This window comes from Tinamus guttatus, unplaced genomic scaffold (assembly GCF_059628265.1).
Source record: "Tinamus guttatus ecotype Peru unplaced genomic scaffold, ASM5962826v1 Tinamus_guttatus_pri_ptg000246l, whole genome shotgun sequence".
NCBI classification, from domain to species: Eukaryota; Metazoa; Chordata; class Aves; order Tinamiformes; family Tinamidae; genus Tinamus; species Tinamus guttatus.
The window spans coordinates 3,978,356-4,006,126 of NW_028288780.1; the positions used below are offsets into that span (position 1 = coordinate 3,978,356).

The 27,771-nt window shown below is 40.0% G+C and overlaps 1 protein-coding gene and 1 long non-coding RNA gene across 2 annotated transcripts in view; both read right to left on the reverse strand.

Annotated features, from left to right (window-relative positions):
• The window catches only part of NRG3 (neuregulin 3), a 284,685-nt gene that overhangs the window by 22,859 nt on the left and 234,055 nt on the right, over positions 1-27,771 (reverse strand). The window contains exon 5 of the mRNA XM_088526367.1: positions 2,498-2,600. Within this exon, the coding sequence (XP_088382493.1) occupies positions 2,498-2,600 (103 nt within the window). The remainder of the gene's footprint in view (positions 1-2,497; positions 2,601-27,771) is intronic.
• LOC148594443 (uncharacterized) lies at positions 23,443-23,715 on the reverse strand. The gene is made up of 2 exons (XR_015913495.1): positions 23,621-23,715; positions 23,443-23,536 (listed from the first exon to the last, which is right to left on the reverse strand). It is a non-coding gene; the product is annotated as an uncharacterized LOC148594443 (long non-coding RNA).

Here is a 27,771-nt window from a genome sequence, read left to right on the forward strand (position 1 = left end):
AGACTTAACTCTTTTATGTATTCAATTCCCTCGTGAAAATAATGAAGTTGAATAATTCATTTAGAAGATGACAAAATGAACCATTTAGCTTTAAAAAATATTCACAGAAATATTCAAATATCCATAGAAAATTTATGGAAATGATTACACACTTTTTATGCATAAAAGTTTTCTGAACAGCTAAATTATATACATTGGTGATATAACTATGCATATCCATATGTCCTGTTCGAAAGCCACCCACTTGCATGCAGGTCTCCAAAGTTTCTATAAAAGATCAAGTCTTTTTTTGTTTGTTTGAACATTTTTGAGTGGAGGCTTCATACAAAGTCTAAGCAAAGGCAGAGTAATATGATCACGGCATCAAACTTGGGGAATCTCTCCTGTAGATAACAATTTTCAGAATTTAATCAACAAAATAACAAATCAGCCATTTGAATATGAATTTAGAATAATTTCTACCTGTATTAACAAAATTTAAGTAAACTGGAATATTAAGCTTGTATTAAAGCTTAGAGAAACTGCTGTATTTCTTTAACATTAAAGCTAAGTTTTAAATTTTTAATTTACTGTGAAAAACAATCTTCTAATTGTTTCCTTTTCAGGCTTATACAGCCTAATATTAATATTAGGTTTATGTACATTAATTTGTTTGAATTATAAATTATAGGATGGACAGTTAAAAATCTAGAAAATAGTCATCTGAAGTTATTCACTGATAAATATATTTTAAAATTTTGTTTTCAAAACAAATGGCCCTTATATATTCCATTTTACAGATGTTCTGCAATAAAGTACTGTTATTGCTCCAACAAATAAATTCAAGTCATTCGGATCTATAAAAGTCTAAGCCATAAAGAGCAATCCATGTTGTTTTTGCTGTGCTCTGGTTACAGACGTTAACATATGGTTATGGTGAATGGAACAACAGCCAGGGAGGTAGGAACTGGTATCTTAAAATTCTTATGTTTCATGTGACCTGTAAGGTGACCCAGAGGTACTTCTCAATACTCTTCAAACCTTAGTTCCTAGAAAGCAGACTAAGCTCACTTCAGCTCTTCCCTCTTAGGCAGCAATAGTTAACTCTGAGCTATCGTGATATTTACAATGCAGGTTTCAAAAACAAAGAAACAGAAATTCCAAGCAAACTGTGATTCCAGCCGACAATCCCATTCGACCTTTTCTGAATCCCTTTTCATCAATTAAAATCCTGACTTCTTTACTGGATAGAGAGGAACACCTTATTCTGTCTCTTCTTCTCTGCAGATGTAAATATGTAAAGACATTTCCTAAATATGTAAAGACATTTCCTAATCAGTGGGAACGTGACTGCCTCTGCTCACATTTTTTTCCTACAACCTCAGACTCTGCAGAGGGAACCTTTCCTAGAACAGCATTGTCCCAGTTTATGCTTCTATCAGATCCTACATCCAAGACATTCAAACAAGTAGGAAAACCTAGATGAAACATGAACCAACTTAAATCTTCACAGAAAAAAAATTGCACAAACTATATCTGAAATTTTAAAAAAGGTCTTATAATGTTTCTAACATTTTTCTCCTTTTATTTTTTTTCTAGGAACATCGCATTAAAGAAAAGAAGCATTTCTCATCAGATTGCCCACCCATGTAAGTAAGTATATATGTACATGAGGGATTCAGATAAGCATCCAAACTTAAATGTGGGAAGCTTCCACATTATTTATATTCAGCCCCCATGACCAACCTCATGCAGGTGCCATTTATGTTAGCTCCAGTTGGCAAAGAATTGGGGAATGACAATCATATAGAACATGTTTATAAATACGGTGGCATTAACATGCATGTCAAGTAATTGCTATGAAGTTTTTGTAACTCAGATTACACACATAGCAATCAATATTAAAAGATAATGATATTCGGGAAGAGAAAGAAAAACAGAGTGGGAAGAGAATATTTAATTTGAAAATATTTTAGTACAGATGATTCTACCATTCTTGGATAGTATAATGTACTTGCTTGCTAGAGATACTAGGTAGGTAACTACACTAGCAGTTTACAGTTACCTACGAATTACAATGATCTGCAGTGAACTGCTTCCTGTTTGTGTATTTCTAATTCACCTTACACTTGTAGGTTTCTAACTCACCTGTTCATTTACCCAGAAATAAAAGGGACATGAAGGGGTATAAAAAATGCAAAAGGAGATGGTATGATTAACTTTTTATTCTCTAAGGAAAAATGTGACTATTACATTGGTACTAAAAGGCACAAAAATACTATTGTCAAGAAGAAGGACACATAAACTCTTCTTTCCTGATATCAGAAAATATAAACAAGAATATTTATTACTTTTGTTTACTTCTGTGTTTGTTTGACTTGATAATCCAGCCATGGGCAACTGTTCCAGACTACTCAGAGATAAGGACAGCTTCAAAAGAATGGGAGAAACTAAAGAATCAGAAAGTGATAAAAAGGACAGAAACTAGATAACAAACACAGCAGACAAAGGCTCTTACTTCGCTTTGAAGTAGAATGCTGCACAAAGCATGGCCACAACGACGAGGCCAAAGACGATGCAGGAGATGGACAGCACCTGGCGCTGGTACACTTCTTCGCTCTCTGTGAACAGCAAAATTGACAATTATAAAAATATCAAAAAACAGTACTTGGGAACAGTGGAATTCAGCATGTCATGGTTTTCGTAACAGACAAACATGAGAGACTTTGGAGGTCTGGACTGCATGTTCCTCCACAGAATAGATGCTTCTCTGAACCTCCAGTCTACGTAAGACTTATATTGTCTCTTAGAAAAATTTTAGAAAATGGTTTTCAGTTCTCAAAGACACTGAAAGATACATAATCATAAATATCTGTAAACTTTAATAGTATCTTTTTTTTTCTGTATGCTATTTTTCAACTGTTTAGAAAACCATGCAGCTACCATTAAGAGCATAAAGAGCTCCATAACCATGGGGCTTTTCTGGATGCAGGCAAGATCTGTCAGAGCTCTCACAAGGTCCCACATGACTCAAGAGAATTCGTTCTTAGCTACCAGAAAAATACAAGTTTTGATTTGATTGATCAGTGATTACTGTCTAGTGCTCCCATGTTATTCCCTGTACTTGAAGCTTACGTACAGCACAGTGCAGTGAAAAAATTAATTCAGTCGAGTTGGATGGAATCCAAGGACTGCTATGCTATAGTGCACCAGACACTGCTTTCAGGAGAGTTTCTGTTTTTTTTTTTTTTTCTTCAAGTAATTTCCTTGATAAACCTCATAATCTTCTAATTAAATTTGAAAACAGTTACAGAATGAAAATTTTAAAAAAGCTAAGAAAACATTAAAAAAAATTTACAACAGCAAACAGAAGCTGATAAGCAACTAGAGTTTCACATGTAATTTTTATCAAAAGTTGATTAAATATAGCATCTTGTTTTACTTTCTCTATGCATTCAAAAAGGTTAAAATGTCAAACTGGTTGCTTTTCCTGGCACACAATATTTAATAAATGCATATTTCCATTTGTTTTAGATAGCAAACATAAACATGCCTGCTTATCAAAGCATGGTAGAAGCATGGCGTGCGGACAAGGCTGTCTCCTGTTCTAGGTTAGTGATCTGCAGGGCAGACCATCATTAACATCAATACTAGACTCCTGTGTCTTTCACAAGAAGAAAAGTTTGCAAGTGAGCCTCGAGGTGAATTTAGGCACGTATGGAAAGATCAACCCCTAAGTGGAACATGAGTGAACTCCTCTCTCTGGTGTCAACTACAGTGACTGAAAACTATACAGAGTGTTCTAACTGGTACTAATTACTAATTATATTTCCAAGAGTAAATATACATAAATTTGAAAGTTTAAACATAATGGCCATCATCTCACTAATGGAAGCCACAGTGCCTTTTCTGTTAAGCATAACCATTTTCCCATAGTTACAAATCCCAAATCTCTATTTCTTAATTACTTCTTTGCTTGCTCATTCAATGACCAATACAGTGATTCAGAACCTATTTCTGAATGCAAAATGTCCTTGGTTCCTGTTGGATCTCCCCTCCCCCCGTCCCCCCCTTCCCCCCCATTTAATTTTGAGATTCTAGAAGTACGCACTATTTAAAAGTTATTAAAAAAAAATCGGGTAACTTAGAATTTTTACGTATCTATATAGCAACATGCATGCAGTTGAATAGAAAATCCTGGCAATATTACAGCAAATCTGATACCATTAGATTTTTAGGCCTATTGGCTTGTAGAAAAATCCAGAGCTGCCTGGTAAATTCTCATTGCTGCTGTACTAAATTCATTTTTAACTAGTTTGTGTAAACTCAGAGTTACGCGTCTTCCATTTCCAATATTGTACACAAAGACCTATTCTAAAAATATAGGTCCTTAGGAGAGATCACACTACTGCAGTTAAAAAGTTGTACAGTTCAACAACTGTTAACATCTACCTGACTGCCACTCCCAAGTTTCTACTGCCAAATAAAATTGACATCCATATGAACTATAAATTCAGTGAGATATTTCATCAATTAAATATATGTATCTGATTGTATTAAAAGAAACTGATCCAAGTCAGGTGTGCAAGAATGGTTTAATTCTGTTTAACTTTAGTCTTCATCAAAAACTTTTCTTTTGTTATTTTTTAAAAAATGGTGGGTTTTGTGCAGCTGCGATATTTTGTCTGTCCTGAATAACAATCACTGCCTTGCTAAAGATGGTTAAAGCATTTCCACAATTGGACAATATTATCTTGCTCAAACAATATGTGATGATTTAAGTCTTTCTGTAGCCAACTTAATCTCTGTCACCAGCTTTCAACGCAAGCCGATCAATGCTTTCTTTGCCTTTTGCTTGCCTTATACAGTGCCCATTTAGGGAACTGCTTATTGATTAATATTACCATATTTTTAGATGCCTTTGTTAATCCTTTTGATCCTTTAAAACTTTGTTTATGTATTGGTCTCCACTTTTTTTTTTTTTTTTTCTCTTCACTCTCCAGCATGTTAAAATAAAGTTGGTTACTTTAACCCCGTGAGCCAGGCAGGGCGCCGCAGCGGCCCCCGCACAGAGGGACGGGATGCCCAGGGACAGCAGCCCTGGAGCTGCAAAGTCAACCACGGAGCCCTCCGGCCATCTCAGGTAAGCGGGGCATCCCGTAAGCGCACTGCCATGCGATGCTCCTGGGCCATCTCCTCCCCAGCACCTCTTCTGGCACCAATGTATGGACTCTGGACACGAGGACAGTATCACCTCCCCCCTTCAGTGATTAATATGACAATAGTTTGCAAGTATGTTAGCCTCAAAAAATATATTGATTCAATGTACATATATCAAATAGATAAAACTTTCCTGGACAAGTTTGTTCCAACTCCACATTTAACAACATGTGCATTACTCCACATAAAAAAAAATCTAAATCTCAGGTATCTATAATGGTCAGTGCATTTTCTTCTTTTTGTCTTTATTTTAACTAGATGGAATTTCTCTTTTAAAAGGGTTTGAAGTCCTTTGGTTCACAAATTAGAAGCAGCAAGTTGTATCCTCTATTAGCTACAGAAAGGACTAAGTCAAAGTTAATAGAACAGATTCACTTTTCAGGCTGGAATCAGACCCAGCTAAGTTCCCTTGGCAAACATTCCCACTGCATTTAATAGTTGCAATAGCAATTCCCTCTTGGGGAAGGTTGTTCAATTGTTCTAACTGTGAAGAGGATTAAAAAAGTACATTTTCTTGTCCTCATGGAAAGTCTCAATGAGCGTAAGGAGAATGAGGTTTGGTTCATTTTGTATATGATAAATAATATGTGATAATTTCATGATACTATACCATGTTTGACTATTGATATTTTATAGTATTTTATACTATACATTATATATACTACTATATACCATGTACTATTGTACTACTGATATTTTTATACTAGTGAGATCATTTGCAGTGTAAGCAGAAGGCAGAAAAGGAAAGGAAGCGTGTTGAACCTGGCAGGACGACCTATTTTTGAGTATTTGATTCTATGGTATTAATGCTGCATTAGCACTAGTTTTGCATGGAATATAAAATATGAAGCAATGAATTAAGTATAATGCTAAAGACTCATCATGAAAAAGGGATGTAAATGTCTAAATCTGAGCTTTCAGCCAGCGATTCTAGGTCAGTGAGCAAGGCAAAACCACATTCAAAAATTTATGAATTAAAACCTTGTGAAAAATTATTTCCATCAAACCCATTCTCAATGGAGGAAAAAAAAATCAGCCTCCACTTCTTTGTCTCATTCTATCTGCAAAAGAGAGATATGAATGCCTAAAGGCATTTAGGCATATGAATGCCTAAAAACACAGTTACAATGGAAATGAACATGCCAATATTCTCAGCACCCATGGAAAATGCTACTTTTTTTTTTTTGAGAAGCTGTTATTTTTAATAAACATTCTTAAAGGGCAAGGTTGTAATTCTGAGGGTAGATGAATTTTAAATTTGTTTTCCTAATAAACAATTGTTTCCTTTCTATCAGCTCTAAGGCTTGCATCTAAACCACTTTTCAAAGCCTTAGCTGAGCACTTTCAGTGCAGGAAATTTAATAAATCTCAGGCTTGAAGAAGCCCCCTAAGAAGCTAAGTGATGAGAGGGAGTTTTCTCCTAAGGAAAAGCCTGATTAGGAGTTTTTACGCATTGCCAACTCATGCCTAAGACAAGGCAATTCTATTAGGAACTTTTACCTATTTTCATTTGATTTCTAAGATTGATCATGTCATTAATTTAAATGCAAAATGCTTTACCTAAGTCTCCGCAGCTGCTGGGTACATGTGTGTTATTTCTCCTGTTTGAAAGATTCATCCTCGTACTTTTTTATGGCAATTCTAGGTTTCTTAAATAAAGACATACCATCACAGAAGCAAATGATCTTCACCCCCTAACTTGGGCTGTCCTAGTTCAAGTTAAGCACTATCATTTTTTTTTACCATTTTGGAAACAAAAGAGAAGCCCGAGGGAGAACCTCCAAGGAGCAGCAGCCCTGGAGAGCAGCTTCTGGGACCTGGCAGAAAGGGACAGGGGTGAAAGGGCCAAAACATTTGATTTTCATTTGATATTAGATCACTTTTGAGGGTATTTATATTAAAAACACCTACATCAGCCAGCTGAATAAATGGTATCATGGTAATAAGGTGTCAAAGTCTGTTAACCAATTAACTATATCCAAAGAGTTTTTTTTTTGTTTTGATAAATAACGTTCTTTCAGACTGGATTTAGTTATTTTCCATGTTTATCTTTAAAAGCATATTCCTGCAGGCTATCACTTACTTGCCAGGCTGTTGAGCCTTCCAAGCCAAACACTTGGGAAGATAAAGGATTATTCTTGTTCTCTCCGACAGGACATGTAGTTCCATCATTTTGTGTATGAGTCTCCTAAATGGGGGTAAGATGGTACTGATCTGCCTCTGGAAGGATGAGTTGCCCTCCTTTCCTGGCTTGATTTGCTGGCTGTTTCTCAGCACCTCCCTCGTCTCCCGTTGATTTTGTTATCCTTATTTTTCTCATTTTTATTGTAAATCTTACAAGCAAACACCCTCTTACACTTTGAAAACGGCTCCCCTATGATCTTTCCTCCTCCACTAGCAGCACAAAAACTCTTCCCGAGCGCCAGTGCCGCTCAGCAGCCACCCGCGGCACCCCGCACGCAGCCAGGCACAAGCCTCCCGAATGAGTTATACTGCAATACACCACGGCTTCTTAAAATATGGACTTTGGATTAGCCCCTATGGATAGCGTGTGTGTGAATGTGCATATATAAACATATAATGGACTTTCGATTAATCCGAAGTTTATTAAGTACAATGGGCATTGGACCATTGTACTTTAAAGTCATTTTCTGTAACACTCTACAAAGACCATCTCTGAGATGTTTATTATGTAAAAATATTATGGCTTTATAAAGCAATAACCCTGTTTAATTCAGGCTTAGTACTTGGATAATTCCTTAGCCCTGAGCATGGCTAACATCTAATATAATAATGCCTGTATCCTCTCGCTGATGTTTTATTTGCTGTCAGAGCCTGCGCTGGTGTTACCAGACTTTGCCCTATGGGTGTCCTACGAGCCGTCTATATGCTGCATCTTGCACTCTTGCTAATATTGATACACACCCGACACTACACACACAAATACCAATAACCCTAAACATTAGCCAGGGCACCCCATGGATTTTGTTTAAGAAAATCCTGCATAAGCAGCAAATCAAAACCTTGTAAGAGATGCATATATATATTAAACTTGTAAATATAATTTTAAAATTCTATCAAACACTACTTAAAATACTGATGCAATAGGATATTTATCTGACACCCACTTAAATTAGTAGAAAACTCCCACTTATTTGGGATAGGATTTGATTAGATAATGCCTGTTGCAACATAATTGCTCTAACTTCTCAAAATTACCTATGATAAGCAAAAATTAGAGTAACCAAACCCAAATCATTAAAAAGACAACAACAATCATCTTGAAAATATAGCATGTATAAAACAGTCCCTTTCTTTCCAAAAGGTCTGTAAACAGATGCAGAAAAGTTACTGCAGATACGGGGTGGGGGCGGGAAGAAGAGGCTGGCATCATTTTTCTTTTAGTCGGAGAAGCACTGCAATCCCATACAACAAAGCCAACATCAAACATTTCAGATGTTTCTGAAGGCACTGTATTTGGAAAACTGATTTCCAAAATGCATCAGTAGCATCCAGTAGCACAAAGACATGTGAAATCCTTTCTGCCAAAGTCAAAACTTACTCTGGATCAAAGCCCCCACTTCTGCTCTTTGTGGTTGAGCTTAGGGCAGGCTCCACATCAGCAACTGTTCCCGAGCGCCTGCAGAGCCAAAACAGCAGCAGAATCACGCTACCAAAGAGCTCCACACCAGGGCATTTTAGAAGTATCTGAGTGCAGACGAATTCTGTCTCAACTATCTTGTTTACCTTCTTCAGCTCTGTGTGTTGCAATTACACATACATGCCAGGACTCTCCCCAAAGGCCTCCCCCACAGCTAAAGAAAATGCAAATCCCAGTAATCAATCTTTAATATGAAATGGGTTAAAATTGTCAGAACAAATGTGCGGGAGGGCAGGTAGAAGCCACGCAAAGTCCTCGCCTCTGAATAATGGAACAGACACAGTTCGGATAAAGAGAGGAGTTCTACCATCGGTAACTTCTATTTACTAGACATTTTTATTCAACATTAGAATGCTGCCCCTCAAGTGACCGGAATATGTTATGATTCCAGTGAAGAATTCCAGTGGCTGGGAAATGCTCTAATCTCACACACACAAAAAAACCCCGAACAACAACCCACCGGCTCCTCCATATAGGCACAAACTACCCTTTTCATATCACGTCACCAGACGCTACAGAGGCACTCAGCAATTCAACCAAATACAATCACTTTTTTTTTTAATGTAAAAGAATGCAAAATAAGAATATTTTTATATATTCCAAAGTTCTCAGACATGAAATGAGGCAAAAGCATTTTATCTTAATCAACCAGTCTGCTGTCAGCAATAGTTCTGCTATTTAGCTAATCATGGAAGATGGGGAGAAGGAAGAGAAAAAAAAAATATCTGAATAAATTCAAACCTAATAAATGTTACCCCCTTGCCAAATCCTCCCCTGCTAAGTTTTCTCTACTGAAACATTTCAAGACTATGAGCAATTTTAAACAGCACCATTAAACAAATAATCATAAAAAGTGTTCCTAAGCTCTGCTCACTGGACCACTGAAAAGTCTCCTATGTTCTAAGAAGATTCCTCTCCAGAGAAGAAGAGAGCACCAAAGCAAACATTTCTGAAAGAGATGACCATGCGATATATGGCAGCTTATTACAGACACTACTTTTTAACCAAAATTGGAGCAATCTCAGGCAGTAAGACACAGAGCTGCTTAAGTGGGCTGCCAAGGGAGCAGAATTTTAGACAAGCACCACACTACGAACATTAGTCACATTAAGCTTTGTTGCTAATTTGGACTTCAACATATTGATTACAACTTCTTCCCCCCCCTCAGTAATGAGCAGTAATTACCACTAATGAGCAAGAAAAGCCATTTCTGAACTGCAGATTATCAGTTTCCGTGGTTTACCACACAATGCAACACATTAGCTACACGGATTATGTTGCATGGCTTTCTCTGCTATTAGCTGAGAAAAGCAGTGCGCGGTACCAAGGTATACGATAACCAAAGAGACAAAGTGCAAGACCAGAACACATGCATTTCATTGAAAGCTTCTTTATATATAAAGGCACTTATTATCTTACACCCAAGTTATTTTTTAAAATAACAGTTACTGCACTCCATTCTGATAACGTGTGCATCTCCTTCCTATTACATTTAATGCAAATGCTCTTTTGAAGTCAGAAATGAGTTTGTATGAGTTTTTCAGATTTAAAAAACTAGCAGATTGATTAACTGAAGCTGTCTCCCCATATTCGACCAAACTAAGAAATAAATTAGCTTTTCTTGTACTCATCCCATTTTTTTTTCCCCAGTGAAGATCCACTGCTCAGGAGCCTGTGGAAATACCTCCTTAGAACTGCAAGCATTTGAAGTAAATTTTAATTTTTCATTTAAACTCCTGCGAGACGTACTTTTCATATGGAATACAATGGAACATGGTATGTGCTCTGTTTCCAAAACCGAAGCACAGAAACCTTGTGGATCCCTGTTAGAAACTCAAATGGAACTGAGTGAAGCACAAAACCCCCTTCTTTGAAGAGGGGACAGATGCAGTCATGTTGCTTGGAGAGCCTGGAAAGGAAGCGCTGCCTCTCCCTACCCTCCGGGGCTAACAAAGAAAAAGGTTAAAAAAGATCCTTCCTGCTATGTCTCTGCTCCCTCCATCCGTTATCCCGCATGGTAAAGACGGCAAGCGCGGTCTGTCGCGGCACCGTTTCCTGCCGCGGGTTTCTCTCCCTGCCGAGGCCACGCGCGCACAACCGCTCTAGGGACTAGCTGGGGATTCCTGGGCAGAGCTCAGCGCTAGACCCACCAGCCCCGTGCGCAGCTCCCTTGGACACAGGTCCGAGAAGCGACTCCCCTCACAGGGCGGATGCTCCATCCCCAACGCGGTGAGGACGGAAATCATGTGGCCAGCACAGAAATTCCCGTTCCCAGTAGAAGGGGCACTGGCTTCCCTGAGGGATCGCTGCCGGAAGGGATTCTAACTTTCCAGCGCAGCCCCGTGGATTTCGGAAGGAGAAGGGGATGAACGAACGTAAGTGACACAGCTCCTCGTTCCCTTGGGACCCTCCTGTTTCGGTTTGGAGGGTGCAGTGTCACAGCTGTGCAAATGGCAACACCTGAACACCAACTGAAGCCAGGGGCAACACTGCCCCACTGGCACACATGCACTCACACGTACTTTTCCTTTGGGGAAAAAAAAAAAACCCTAGCCAACAGCTTCTTCCTTCCTGGAAAATTGAAGATCACAAACTTCAATCAAGGCTTCACACACACACATGCGGAAGTATTTAGCCTCCCAGTTAACATGAGATCTTCCGAAGAGACTTGCAAATGCTTCAGTTGCATTTCGGTTTATATTAAACAGCTAATTTTCTTCATGCTTCTTTCTTAGCTACTGCTCACAAGCACACCCAATAGCGTGGATACAAACGAGCAGTAAGAAGCAGATTTTGTCTCTTGCATTACATGTTTTTTCACCAGTAAATGAGCCCGGGGACAGACCCGCACTGCTTTCCCTTGCATCCGTACCGAGGCACCCGACACGGATGTTTTTAATAAACACTAGGCCAGCTCCCTGAGAGCTCCCTGGATGGTGGGTGGTTATAAGCTCCAGGCTTTGAACTCGAGGAGCTCTACTCGACAGCAGACAAACCCAAACTCTGCAACAAGATTTTTTTCAATTATGCATCAATTCCCCTTCTTATAATTAAATCCACTGTGATGCCATTGTGGTTCACTTCTTCCTTCTCAAAGCAAACCCATTCTCTCATACTCTTTACATGAATAAATAAAAGCAGCCTAAGTCTGACTACACTTATCAAAGCCACAGAGTTTTTTCATAGATGTACTGTTCTCCAGTCTGCATTGGATTCTTCCATACTGAATAAAAGGAATAAATGATGGGAGATAAAATATTAAAGTGAACTGCAGGTACTGTAAGGCTGCCACTATATCCACTTGATGCTATAAACTATGCTCATCCCTAAATTTTCCCTCTGCCCATAGAAAAAGGCACATCCATCCAAACCATTCGTTTCTAAAAGAAGGTGCTTCAAGAACAGCGAAAGCAGAAGTGCCATTTCTAGAGCCTTTATGTTTTTAAGTAGCTTTGAGATAAAGTGGGAACGATCCAGTGCAGGGAGATTCCTATCAAAAAACATTTCTGTTGCTTTTAGCAGAGTAATTCAAAGCATAGTTTAGAGATAAGAGAGACCAATAAGAGATTGGTAGGAGAAAAAAATAAATATTTCTGATTAGCATATTTGTGAATCTTGATGAAACCTAAGGGCACTTAAAAACCTTTTATCCTGGCAAATAATAAACTGCTTTTACATTTGCAATTTAATCAGACTGGATGTTTCTTTTTAAATGCTATTTGTCTAAGACAAACATTCTGTATGCAATCCTTATTACATACGTTTACTCTATGATGTTTAGGGAAGACCCGGGTACTAAATCCAAGACAAAAGTCTCTGTCCCTTTACTTTCGGGGCCCAGCTGGGTGGGAGCTGCTCTGACTGGGGCCACCTCAGCGCGCCCTTTCAGAACCTTCAGAATAACATAGAGTACCCAAGGAAAAGGATATTGCATGGCAAAAAAAAAGATCATTACAGTAAATTTGAAAGGTTAACAGAGAATATTCTGAGGAGAGCTGCTCCAGCAAGTTCTCAAGTTCACTGCTTTCTAAAGCCAGTCATTTGCTGCTCTGAAAATAAACTTGCATTTAAGACTGATGTCTTATGCCTTAATCCAAAGGCAAAGGCTGAGCTAGATGCCAGCTCCCACAGCAGGCAGGGAGAAGGCCAGAGGCTCCTCTCCTAATGCACCTGAGCACTGATGAGGACACAGGGACACCACAGTGAAACCCACACCAAAACCTATCACGGATTGCACTCAGCTCCCAAGGAACACCTCAGAAACACGCGCTCTGCTTGGTGCTTCCTTCCATTTTCTCCAGTCCTGCCGGAGAGTAATAAACTCGAGGAGAAAACAGTACACTCCGGGCACTCCTGGCCTGGTCCTGATCCTTTAATTCATTTAGAGGTTGACAAAAATATAATTCTCCATATTTGATATGTCAAAAAATCCTATGTTGCACAATGCCTAGCATTTTAGGCAATAAACCAGGTTCTGGGACACTGAACACTGGTGGCTCCACGCTGGCTCCTACATCAGTACAAACAAGTCCACACTTCCAAAGCACGGGAGGAAAAGCAGCAACACGCAGCTCCTTGCCTTCCCGCTCAGGAAGTATTTGCGGGGATGTAATTTGCATAGATACAAGTTCAGAGAAAACTGAGTGGGTAGTAGGTCCTGATAACTTTCCAAGTTGTGCTGTATCTCTGGAAAATGAAAGCTTTCCACAGAGGCCTCCAATGGATTAGCAGTTTCGCCGTGTGTAAGCCTTCCCCATGGCTTTTCATTACATTTCACAGTCACTTAAGACTTCTCCTAATAAAAAGACAATGCCAAGTGTGAGATTATGAAATACTCCAAAGTTAAACTGATAACAGTTTAATTAAATGTTGTTCACTAGCGACATTTCCAGCATGGCCCAGACAATAAAAGGGAAAAATGAATTCTATAATTGCTTCTTTTGCCGCCTTTTCACAATCTTCCGAATGCTCTTCCCATGACACTGCCCTTCCAGGCGCGCTGCAGACCCGGCTGCACGAGCCGGCCGCTCAGGGCGGACACGCGCTGAACGTGACAGATTCACTTCAGGAGCCTGCACTGGATTTGGGACACACTCTGCACAACCAGCTTTTGTCTTCTTTTTAACTGCAATGCAAGGCTCGAATTGTTGAGGTGAATATTTCACCAGTTTTTCTGCCAACGTCAACAGCGAAATCCTCCGTCAAGCCATATATTCTTGGGTAAAGCACTGCTCTTTTTAGCATTGACTTTATAAACACACGTGATAAGGTTATCCCTCCTTTTTGCGTTTGCTTGCTTTGGTGTCCCTTCATTCCGCAATGCTCCGGCACGTGGCGTGTGCCCTCTGCTCCCCCGGCTTCCACCTCACCAGTTACGAAGTAGCTACATCATTTCCATATGATCTTCCCTCTACTATAACAACCTTGTCTACAGTACTAGCTTTCTTGCATACCATAGTCTTTCTAGTCTTTCTGTATTTAAAACAACTCTGATTCAGTGTCAGCTTGCAAATTTTACTTGGATAAGTAGTTTGAGATCAGTGCCTGATCATCTGCTGTTGTTGAAGCAGGTAAGTTAGTGACACATATTCAAAAACATCTTCAGAAATCAAGAACGATTAAATTTACCCTTCCCCTTAAAACTGAACTCTTGTTATGTCTGAGAATTATATAACACACACACAGTAGTCATGGATGTTAAAATCATGTAAAGCCTTCTGGTAGATGTTCAACGTAATTCATTAATAAAGCCCATTACGTAATGATGATATACTTAGATTGTGGTACATACTGCAGTACAAGGTGTCTACTAGAGGCAGTTTACCCTGAAAAATTGGAAGCCTACATTAAAGAATACAGAATGGTGGGGAAATTAAGACAAAAATTTAATTAGTTGCTCTCAGTGACAGAAGTGCTTATGAAAATATAAACAAGAAGTACTAGCACATGAAGAGCAAAATTAATTAAACACCCAAACTGGAGAATGGTACCTTTCCCATGGCACACACAGAAACACTAACTGCTCTGAATAACATCCTCCAAATTCAACTACAGAACAGCCAGAAGAAAAGTTAGGTAACCAAACAGGTAACTACTCGTCCTACATCAACCTTCGCTGTCTTGTGACCATTCCGTTAAAGACACGTTTTATTTTTCTATAGTAATAGTCGCACTGTTAGAGAACCCTCTAACACCTCTTGGCTGCTGCTTTGGTTTTAGCCTTCAGCACAGGATACAAAGCTCCCCGCCGCAGGTCAGCAGGAGCTTAGCAGAAATGGCCGCTACGACCAAGATTTACTCACAAAATTTGGTTAATTCTAAGGCTGAGAAAAAGGGTTCAGAGATCTAAACTGGAAGAGCAAAGAACGACTCCTGCAGGATTCAATTATCACCAGGACTGAGACATGCAATGCAAAACATCAGGAAATAATGTCCAAGCCCTCTCATCCTAGGGTGAAAGGCACTGCTAGTACTGGAGGCCACGGCAGTATCTGCGTAAAAACAAAACCAAACCTCACAACACAACAAAACAAAAACAAAGTCTCCTGTCTGGGCCGTCTGTGTTTTTAGACTGTCACAAACAGAATACAGTTGCTACTGAATGCAAGAGGCAAGCGTAAACAGTGCTTTTCTTTTTCATTTTTCCCCAGACTGACACCCATTTTCTGACTCAGAGGGAGACTGGCTGCAATGCTTATAGAAATCTTTCTTTTTCCCCTCAGCAAAACTGCTGGCTTCACTTTTGCCGGGAGATCCTTCAACCCCAGGCTTTGCTCGTGGCGCAGCAGCAGCAGAGCCCTTCTTCTCTGCCTTCCCACTCGCAGTGTTTCGCAGGATTGCTGCTGCTTTTGTCAGCCTGAGGCAAACATCTTCCATCCAGCACCGAAGAGGTTTCTCTTTGTTTTCCTGAAGAGGCACCAGGCTTTGCGTTTGTTTTTATCCTCCCTGCTTACCATCAGCTTCTATCTCGCTCGCCTTGGGTTGCAAACACGGGTCAACAAGAGGGGCTGCAGCACTTTGTGACCTCTGATCCAGCGACGCAGGCCGAGCAAGCAGCCCTGCCGCCGCAGAGCTACCGCAGGTGCTACCTGCCTCCTCCCTAAGGAGCAGGAATTTAGCAGCAGCAGAAAGGAGGATGGCGGACACAACATATGGAGTATTTTGCATCACAGTACATTATTTCTCCTCTTTATCCATTCCCCAAACGGTGAACAGTCTTGAAAACCCCAAGCCTCGGGTTAACAGCATCCCCTGAATGGCTTTAAGCACCACGGTGGCTTTGGGCACGGCTTGACCTGAGCCCTTGAGCCCTGCCTGAGGCAAAGTGGGCAGATACTGGGTGATGAACAGGTGTTAAGACCTTAATTTCTCTTTGGGGAGAAAAAAAAAAAAGGGGGGGGGGGGAGAAGATTTGAAGTGAATTTGAAGTGAAAATTCACAGTATTTGAAGTGAAATAATAAAGAAGAGGCATTGAGGATCTCAGACTGGACGACGCATCCCTGGTTCAACCCCGGCGGTGATTAATAGCACAGTGACTCAGACTTTGATCCTGAGAAGATAAATCTATGGCTCTGCTTTCATCGATCACTTTGGTGAATCAGGTGATTTTGAAGATCTCCCAAATGTATTGACTATTCCTAAGGTGCACAACTAATTCATACAGGGTCATCTACTTTAACGTTTTTCCTTACATCTCAATAGCTGAGACACAAATCCACAACACTAAAACAACGAATTAACTTCTACCCATATGGTACTTTACATTTTGAGAGTAATAACAAACTTATCAATGAGAAATGACAAAATTTGGAAGTGGGAGTAAAAGTCATTTTTCTTAGTAACATTTCCTAGTAACAAAGGAACTCCTCCTGTTCAGAGAACAAAAATAGAGCATCAGTGCAGGGCACCAACAACAATCAACAAGAATACACTCTGTACCGAGGGTATTCTTAAGGAAACAAAAACCGACTTTGTCAAACTGCTATCATCATGTCTGGAGTGATTTTTTCCCTGTACATTTGTGCATAACATAAACGAAAAAATGTAATTTTAATGTGTGTAAATACTTTAGCAAAAATATAAACCAGAACAGAAATCAGGAAACTCAAGCAAAAAAAAAAAGGCCAGAAAACAAAAGATGAATGTAGATAACAGAAAGCTTTTCTAGTGATTTCCACAGACTCTTCCTTCCCCCTACAAATCACATTATTAGTAATCACATTATTTCATTTTTCTTGAGTCATATTTTAGTTCATGGAACCTTTAGGAACTGTTTCTTCTGAGGTGTTCTGTCACAACCTTTTTCCATCTCCAATGGCCATATACGTGCTTTGGAGGAGCCAAGCCACGGCAAGGTTTGCAAACAGGCAGAACGCCACGTCCAAGCTGCTGAATTCCCTGCTAACCGTGCACGAGGGGGCACGAGGCAGAGGCGACTGCCTGCGGCAGACAGAAATATAAACGGAGATGAAGCCAGTGATGAAAGCAGGGTAAGGTTTAGACCATGACCATACAACACAGCTTTTAACCTTGAAGTCAAGGAAACTGCACATTCTGAAGTGCTTTGGGGAACTTCAGGAAAACAAAACAAATTACCAAGGTTAATCTGTCCTTACTTGCATTCACTGTCAGGAGAATAATGAAAATAGCACAAAAATCTCTGATTAAAATAAAAACTCCTTCTGGAAAGGCACTATGCTTAACCAGCGTCCTGTCTGAACGCTCCACCTCCAAGGCCTCGCTCCGTTCCCCCTCGCGCCCGCCGCGCCAGGCCCCTCTCACCTGCAGCCATCCCAGCAGCGCGGCCCACCGAAAGCTGCCCAGCAGCCCCCTCTCCATGTGCCTCTTCCCTCTCCACTGGTTATAGATTGAGTGCAGGTGATCAATTTAGGCCACAAACTTTAAATTGGGTACAGCTGGATGGGCTGAGCCACTTACATTTACACCCTGGGCCGCCTGGTGATGTCCCTGCTGCAAGTACTTCAGAGAATAAAGCACACGCGTGGGACACGAGCCAGGATCTTGCAACATTGATACTGTGGGTGCCACATTGGCAGCCTAAAGCAGCAGGTTACCTCCTGCTTGCTGTTTTCATGTGACACACCTCGCCTTACCTCTAGGGTTTATTTGGGTGTTAGATTATCGCAGGGTCTACATCCATGCCTTCCATTATGGCTGTAAATGATTAGCATTTTTTGGGTGCTATCAGAAATACATAACGAAATAGAACCGTAATTAATAATCCATCAAACTGCATTTCTTACACACATTTTAAGCATTTCATTAAAAACACTCTAAAAAAACCAATATGCAAAATGATGTAGCAAAGGAAAAGTTATCCCTAAAGGGAGATCATTAGTCTTTTCATCCTTTCACTGATAAAGTTGTCATAGCAACAGCAGAAAAGAAAGAATAGTCTATTAACTTCACTGGGATTTATTGAGTTGCTTGTTCACTGTCACCATTCACCACAAAAATAGAAGAGCTGCATCTCCGTCCAAAAGAACGAAATCATCAGCATCTCAGGAAAATATCTTCAAGCACTACAGACTGATGCTGGCTTTATAAATATTCACTAAAACACAAACATGAGCATCCTCTTTGATTTCTTGAGCACTGTCTAAGAAGAGATTTTAATTATTTCTTAAACATCCTTAAATTTCATTGAAGGCCAGAGAGATTTGGAATATATAATACAATTAAAACAATTTAAACATTAGATAATGTTAGGAAGGAAACAACACAAAAGAAATGTAAAAAGAACTTAATGCAGATATTCGACAGGAAAGCTTGAGTTGATCCTAAATGTTTATCCGCCTTTCATGACTATGGTCCTGATTCAGGACAGTGCAAAAGGATATGGCCATCAATAAAGTGAAGAAACACGCAGAAAAGTGCGTGTTTGCTCCAAGCTAAGCCTGTGTTTTAGGTATCTTGTTAAGCTTAATATGATCAACATTCTCTGAAAGCTTACAGATCATTACTGAAAAACATATGGAGGAGAAAAACAGGTGGCCTAATGCAAAAGAAAATTATTTTTTAAATGTCATTCCTTTAAAGTAAACAGGCTAGAAGCATCACATACTATTCCTGGATAAAAATAATAATAATTAGGGAAAAAAAAAAAAAGGAGATATTTGTATGTGAGTATTACTGACCAGGAAACACTTCAAACATATTGTACAATGAAGTTACTATATGAAGACAGAAATAGAAAAGACGTAAAACAAACTCAAAACTATTCTTTCAAATACGTAGCTCAGTGCATTGTAGGTAACATTCTCTCAAAGCACAGTGGAGCTTGGAGACACCTGAAAAAAACCTGAAGACTACCACTTATTACTGACTTAAAAAGAGGCTTTAAGCTCTAACTTAAAAGAAATAAAGTAAGTTTTGACTAGCTGATGCAGGTTAAAATACGTGACTTATAATGACAAGTAATTTGGAGGATTTGAAAAAAAAAAAAAAAAAAAAAAAAAGGTATCATCAACAGTAAAGGTAACAGTGATACCAAAATGATCAGGGCATAGAAATGGCTGCAGATACAGAGGGGTGGCAAGTGATCTGAAAGAAAAAAAAAAACTCCATAAGGGATTTAAACAGCCAAAAAGCTGTTCTCTCAAGAACAAGGACATTGGAGTAGTGACAGCAAGGGGCAGAATCTTTGGAACAGGAGAAGACTTGGCAAGCAGGTCTAGCAGCACGGCTCTGCTGTCAACAGGAAGCATCGATATTTTTTTTAATATCTACCGCAAAAGAAAGAAGGTAAAATGTAGAGTTTAAGCAAGCAATAAAGATGACAAATGATTTTTTTTTTTTTTTTTTATAAAGGGGGACTAAGGGACTGATGGTACAAGTCCTGACGTCATGAGGAATAAGGAACAGAGAATGACAGAAAATAGTAATGCTATGTCATGGAATATATTTATGAGAAGTGGAAATAAATCATACCCTGGTATTTTCATGAGTTTTTATTCTCATACACTATTGAAAGAAAACAAATTTATAAACCTATATTTATGCTTTTGATTCATAAAACATTTGGGAAAATTGGGATTTTTGGGGAGGTGGAAGGGCAGATGATGGACTTCTTAAAAACGTGCCTTTTCCCACCATACCTGAAGCACAAAAGAGTAGGTCCCCATTTTTACTGCATGGGTGAAGTAGAAAACTAGCACCAAAATCCGGGGTACAGAAGAAACATTCAGTAAAGCATCAGAAACACACTTCATCCCCAAGTTCCCAAGGCTGTTTGTCACATAAGAGTTAAAGCTTTAAACTTAAAAGTGATTCTGATTTTTATTTCCCCACACCAATATTATCAGATTCTCACTGCACATGAATGAACACACTGAACTGGATGGTTACTGAGCTGATTCATGGCCTACAGCCACAAAATCCAATCCATACAGGTTCTGAGGCACCAAGAGGGAAAAACAGCTGATACATGAATAGTATCAAACCCTGAAAGTTGAAGAGAAAAATTACAAATCATTTAAAGCCAATCAATGGCATACATTCCTCACCCCTCCATAGGACAATGCCGATTAAAAAAGCTGAATAAAGTGGCATTAATCACCCTGTACGTATTTCAATTGCCTTTTAGATGCTCTATCCACTCCCAGAGCATCCATCAATTAGGAACCCATGAGGCAATATTATGAAGTGGGATACAGTTTTGCCAGGACTGTTTTCACTAATCACTGTCACGCGACGTCTGCAGACCACTCAGAAAGGATTACATTTACATATTTCTTTAAGGATTTTAAGAAGTAATTCACTTGTACAGGAATAAAGTATTGAGGAATCAGGTTTTTTTTAACCACATGACATTTAGAACATAGAGCTTAACATATGTAAACTTGGAAATAACACATGAAAACCTCTAAGAAACAACAGGATTTAAGATAGATACAATTCACTGCTTGTCACCAAATCATTCTTGAATAATTTCTTAAAGGAAATTCATTTAAATATGGCTTGATCTGTTACTATGAGATTTATATAGGACTCACCTTTTCCTCCTGAGGGTCAAATTTAGTTCAGCACAGGACTTGCTCCTAAGAAGAAGACTGAGATACTCTGGTACTACCTTACCTTGAAAAGAGACTCTCCATTAGGGGTGAGAAATCTGCTAGAATGGTTATTTCTACTGAAAGTACTCCGCAAAATTTTACAAGAAATGACTGAAATTAGAACAGTTTACTTGTTTCGTTTGGTGGATTTTCCTTTCAGTATTCATTAAATGAACATAATTACCTATAGTGCCTTTTTTGTTGTTGTTGCTGTTTTGTCTTAATTGCTTTGCCCAAAGTATAAAGGTACAAAGAAACTTCAAATAACAAAAGTTGTGGATGTCATACTGTTATTGTCACTGAGGCAGGTATTAATTTTCTAATTTCACATTTTTATGACATATATTCTAATAATGTAACACACACGACTATTTAGGGCTCAACATTTTAACATGTCTACCTCAAAAGGCCACAATACAAAACAATTTCCAGCGCCGTTAGCATTACATTCAATGCACAGAAAGATAATCCACCCTACAGACTCAAAGAAAAACATGGCACAAAAGACAGCTTAATTTTGCTTGTCAAAGTGAACCTTTCTTACCCCAAGAAGAAATCTAAATTTGTTGAATGAGAGTAATAAGAAAAGTATAGAATATATTCAGAGAAAGACGCAGCTCCTATTTCTTCATTAATATCCCATGTATCCCATACACTAAATGTACACAATAGGAACAAATATATTATTTTGTTTCTCTAAATCTGATTAATTAGGTTAACAGTGCTGTATTCATTTTCTGAGTTTTTATATTTTATGAATTAGGTAATTTAGTGCACATCACAACTCCCATTTTTCTAAGAGAGTATCATTTCTGGAAGGAGATATTACAGCTACAAATGATTAAAATTGTGCATGTGTGTCTCTCCATTAAAGCTAAACAGAGCAGTTGTGCAATTTATGACACTAATAAAAGAAAGTAAAGGCATAGAAAAGAAAAAAAAAATGAGGTGAGTAAAAAAGAGTAAGTGGAGAGAATAAGAATGTTAATTAAAGAGGGGAAGGGAAATACTTTCAGCTTTGCTTTACACATTGCAGTGAATTTCTTACACATGCTAGACTTTGTCCACACTGCTCAGGACCTATTCTTCACATTCAGGTGACTTGGAACCAACCAGGAAAAAAGCAAAGCAAAACAAAACCAACAAGTTCACTTCGTATGTTAATTGAGTCACACATTTGTTCTTGATTTCAAATCCTGTTTTGAAATATAAATTGGCTTCCAGGTGTTTCTGATTGGGAATCACAAGCAAGACAAAGGTCAATCCTGTAAGTTCCCCAGCAGTTCTCACAATGTGCCGTCACCTCTGAGAACACGCGCAGTCCCTGTAGCGCTCCGTTCGTAGCGCTCCGTTCCCCGCGCTCCCGGCCTGCGCAGACGCACGTAGGTCTTGGCTGCACTGAGCCCTGGTGCTCGTCCCCTGCGAAGGGGAGGCCACGCGGGGCAGCGGCGCTCCGCAGGCATCGCTCCGCAGGCATCGCTCCGCAGGCATCGCTCCGCAGGCATCGCTCCGCAGGCATCGCGTGAGCCCGACAGGCTGCATGCCCAAACACGGGGACGCCCGAGGGCAGTTTCAGTGCTTTGTTCCATTCAACACTTGAAATCCTGTGCTTTTCAAGACTAAGGTCATTTTTTTTCATTACAAAATGCACAGTTCCAGTGTTTAACAGAAATGTGTGGAAATATATTGATAGAAATATTAATGCTCTTAATTGCAAAGATACTTACTTCTTTCAATTGTTGGTTCATTTTTTCTAACTCTTTGGTTATTTTCAGTGTTTTTTTATGGTATTTCACTACCAAAGAGTGAAGTCCCTAAATTATTTCAGGCAATTCTGCGGAGACTGTCAACACTGCGGCATTTTCTGCCCCTCCATTACCAGGTTATTATGTTGTCTTTTCATCTTCCTTTGTATTTGAATGTGGAACACAAGATTGCCAAAAGAATTGAAAGAACAACCACACAGTAATAGTGTGTTACTACAGACACCAGAGTTTCCCTCGGTAATGTAAATACACATTAATACATTAATTCACTTACCACTAAAATAAAAAGGATTATATTAATTCATATAAGAATTACTGGACAATTTATTTAATATAGCCACAGTGACTAAACTACACAGACACTATCTGCATTATGTTTGAAAAATCTGAATCCGTACTAAATATCTAGATATATCTTAACTGTGATCAACTTTGTTAAATGACAAATCTGTGCTAGTAAATAAAAACGTTTTCTATACTCTGCATGCAACAGTTTACAATTTTGGGATTAATTTAACTTTCCTTAAGAATAGCACATACAGGAGCAATGTGCGCACACATACACTCTTATTTTCCTTTCCTGCTGCTCAAGCTTATTACCTGCACAATGTAGAGCTGTCTAGTCTGAAGCAAATACTGACACTGAGTAACTGAATGAACAAAGATTTTCAGCACAGAAAAGTTAGTTTGAAATAAGATGAACCAAAGTTGATGGGGAAGGGAAACGGAACCATGAGACGATTTTCAATTATCATGAAAACATCTTTATTGAAACCCATCAGCCAGACTGCAGTAACGATGCAACACTCCTCCACGTGCCACTGTGCTACAGCTCCTGTAAGAGAAAAAAAAAGGGAGGGCATCAAAAAATTATCTAGTGCTCTACACAGTGCACCGTCTATTTTTCCACACTGCTTACCCTTCTCCTCTGCTTCCGGAAACTACTGGCAGTTGTGACACTGTCTCTACTCATTCTAGGCATAGAGGACACAGAAAGATTTAGTTCATTGTCAGAAACATTAATTATTCTATAGAACTGCAGCATTCAAGTGCACCACTACCATGAAGCATTTCTTGTGTTACTTACCTTGTGTTCTCTGAATCCTCGCTGGGTTTGCCGGGGGAGACTTGACATCTATACAACACCTTGAAGTGGGAGAAGGACAAAGTAACAGATTCACCACGGCTGGATAAAACACAGCACAGCTCCGGCATTTGGCACTTCTCTTCCTGTGGCAAGATAACTTCAGGACATCGTAAACAATGTTCTCCAAAACCCCCCAGTAAACCAACCCACCTTTCACGGACATGTCTCGTCCTTACTCCTTCGGAGCCGCACAGCCTCCAGGAGGGCTGCCCGCAACGTGCCACACACACAAGTCACTGCTATGAGTTTTTGTGCCTGCTGCAGCTGCCATTGAGCGCAATCTGGAGACTGACCAGCCCCACAGAAACCTCGGGGCCATGCCCGGAGCCCCCGCCGCACGTGTATGCAGAGCGCCGTGCTGTTCACGGTGACGCAGCACGGCAAGAAACCCTCTGTGTGCAGACCAGGCACTGAGCCCTGCGGCTGAAATTCAGCGTCCCAGCCCTTCTTCCCAAGGTGCCAGTACAGCACACGTGTCCCTGCAACCAGCACCGAGCCCCTGCTACAAGGAGTTCCAGGGCAGCTTACCCGGAAGCCCATCTCAGGTAGCCGGGTTGGTAAAGCTTCACATATTCCCCTTTCTAATCCACAAGCATACAGAATACAAGAATACAGAATAAAGTATCTGCAGAGGGCAGATAGGTCACAAAATGTCTATGGCTAGATGTCACCTTCCCACTATACTCCCAAAGCAGACTCAACAGGCTGTAACGTGGCCTTCAACACGTTCCCCAGATGCACTTCAGCCTTCACTTCTGCAGTGCCGTTTCCCCAGTAGGTGCAACCACGGGCAGAGCTTCCCATGTCCCCGAGGAAACCTCCATTTCACCCAGTACTCTCACAGTGCACAAATGCCAGCTCTTTCTATTCATTTCTCTCGTGGTGCTCATGTCTCCTTCTTCAGAGGAACCTGTGGGAAGTGCTGAAGCTCCAAAGCTGTTTCATGCCTCCGGATGCTGGGGTTATGTTGCAGTATACATAAAAAGGATGGGTGCTTCACCAAGCAAACACAATGACACTGTCCCAAGAGCAAAGCCCTTTCTAAGCTCAAGAAGGGGAAAATGAGGAAAAGGTACTGAAAGTGTGGACAGGATGAAGAACCACGGGACTGAAGGAGAAGTGACAACAACGGGATTCCATGTTGTGAACATCAGTATCTACCTGGAGACCTGCTATTAGCTCTACTGGAATTCAAGTGAGGAGCACAGTGATACAATGTAGTATTACAAATGCTTAGAGTTAAGAACATCATATTTTTGACAAATACGAGTAGAGAGTCTCTGCAGGTGCTTGTGATCAGGAATCCCTAGTAACAGCTTGTACAAACAGCAGCACAAACCAGCCAGTACCCAATTAACAACAGCTATACTTCGATTTATACTTCACCATGATTTACACTTCGAAGTCGCATGCAAACTGAACTTCATTTTTAAATGTATGTACTCTAAAATACACATATTCCTTGGCCATGCAAATCAATGTATATCCCCTCCTCCAGTTATGACAGGAGTGTTTTTAAGAGCATGATAAACTATATGCTAAACACATATGCTAAATTAGAGCATGCCAGTTTTATGATGAAGTCTAAAATTAAGGCTACGGCCATGGAGGTGAATGCTGGTATCCATTTTCACTGCCTGTTTGCTGCTGCAGTCCTGAACTGCACATTTTGTGAGCTGCACAAGAATCAAGGAACTTGCCTTTATATTTCTTGTCCAAACAGGCAAAATAGTCAATTTTTTCAGTCTTGGTTATACTGCCCATCAACAAAACCAACCTTTGTGTCCTGACAAAATCAAAAGGTATCTGTCACAGTGAACAACACAAGGTCACAGAGCAGATTTAGTTAACTCCATCATGTGTTCCCTGAGCCTCAGGCACGAGACCAGCATATGGTCAAAATGAGGCAATAGAATCAGCAAAATAAAAAATAAAGGATTTATCTTCTCCCAGAACTTCTACATTGCAGCCTTTGCTACAATTTGGTAATTTTCTTATTTCACTGACTTCAGTTAAGTTTCTTCTAACTAGCTGAGAAAGGAGAATTAATTGCAAATAACATTTATTTCCTGAACAAGACCTGAATACCAGAGCTTCAGAAAGTTAAAACATCACTCATCTGGTTTTCCAGATTCACACACCAGCTCATTGCTCTGCAACTGTTATATTAATTTTGCAATCTACACATGGTGAGATTAAGGTTAACATCATAATTGTGATTTTGGTTTATACACCTGATAGTGTTTGAACTGCCAAACGGCTAAAGATGACAACTATTTCACATTAGGATCGTATTTCCATCACAACTTTAGCAGTCTGCCTACTGTGCTTGCGTGGGGCATTTTATTTTCATCTGCATCCATTGTACGCTACTATTTCAGAGAAAGAGACAAAGATTCTGCGTTATCAAATCCAGCGTTGTGGATGAATTGCTGAAGTGGTCACGTTTGTTCAGCAGATTGTTCCAAAAACTCACTCACCTTCACACTCCACCTCCTTATACACCTTAACTGCCTCCATGTTTGCTTAACAAGAATGAGTAAAACGGACAAAACTGTCAAGCCTTTTGTCTCTGTCACCAACTGCCTTCTTGCCCCGAGCACTGGGCAAATGCCCACATCTCTCTCTCTCAACCTATGAAGAAAAAGACACTGCAAAGCAAAGCCAGCAACAACATTAACGCATCAGACATGCATGTTTGGGAATACACAGTATCATAGGGAACATAAGCTAGATACTACCTAAGAGAGGGAGGCAAGTCAGGAAGGAATATGACAGGTTGGCAAAACTGTTTGCCACCTGCCTAACTCTTGTTCACCAAATCCTGCGCATGAAAACGATGCCCTCGTTAAAGAACCTGGGTTTAAACAGGCAATAGAAACGTATTCCGTCACACAGCACACAAGTAGCAAACTTCTGAGCCTTGCTGACCCAGGAGCTTGTGGTGGAAAACAGTACTGGCATGTTCAGAACAGGATCAAACCAACTGGTGGGGAGCAGATCCCTAGAAGGGCAGGCCCTGCTGCTGAGAGACGTTCCCATCCACGCAGCATTCCAGCTTTACCCACTGCGCACCGAGTTCAACCTTCCCTCGCCAATCCTCAGCACTCACTCATACAACAAGTCTGTGAAAAAATGGGGAAAGCACTTTTCAAAACTAGGGCAGGTGTCCACATTTTCACTTAACTTTCCATACAGCGCTCGTGATTATTTTTTTCATTTTACCCAGTTTCAAAATGATTCTAACAAAAGGTGCTATGGTATCGTCCCTTGGCTCTTCACTAGTATTCAAAAATCAAAGTGAAAATATCAAATGCAAAAGTTCTGCTTTAAAAGTCAAGGTTAACACTCTGTTCCTCAAAGAAGAGGGGGTCTTCAAAAGCAGAATTTCCAGCCAGATGACAGAAACGGAATTCCTAAAGCGCATGAACCCACAAATACAAGGAAAATCTTAAGAAGAATGTGCCCTACATAACGTACAATAAAAGCTAAGCTCTGCAACACTTAAATGCTGCTATTTTTGGTAATTGGAATAATTCTACTTTTCTCATTCCTAGCAATTTGATTTTCTACAGTACACTCATGAAAAAGACTTTACAAAGACTTCCCTAACTGGTGAGCATGTATTGCCACCTGATGCCTCTGCATACAAAGCAGCACAGAATCATGTGCTCAGTAAAGGCCATCTTTGCTTAGGCTTCCTAATTAAAAAAAAAAAAAAGGCTCACTTGAGATACTCAGTGTCTCTTCTTTACTAGAAACCCAAACCAGGAAACAGTTCTCCACATACGGCCCACAAATACAAAAGCAGAGGTCCCAATCCCTCCAACCGCGGGTAGCACTCCTGCCGACACAGCCTGGCGCGCAGTCACCGTTCACCACCGCCCGGCCGACGAGACAACCCCTGCTCGTGCAGGGCGCCC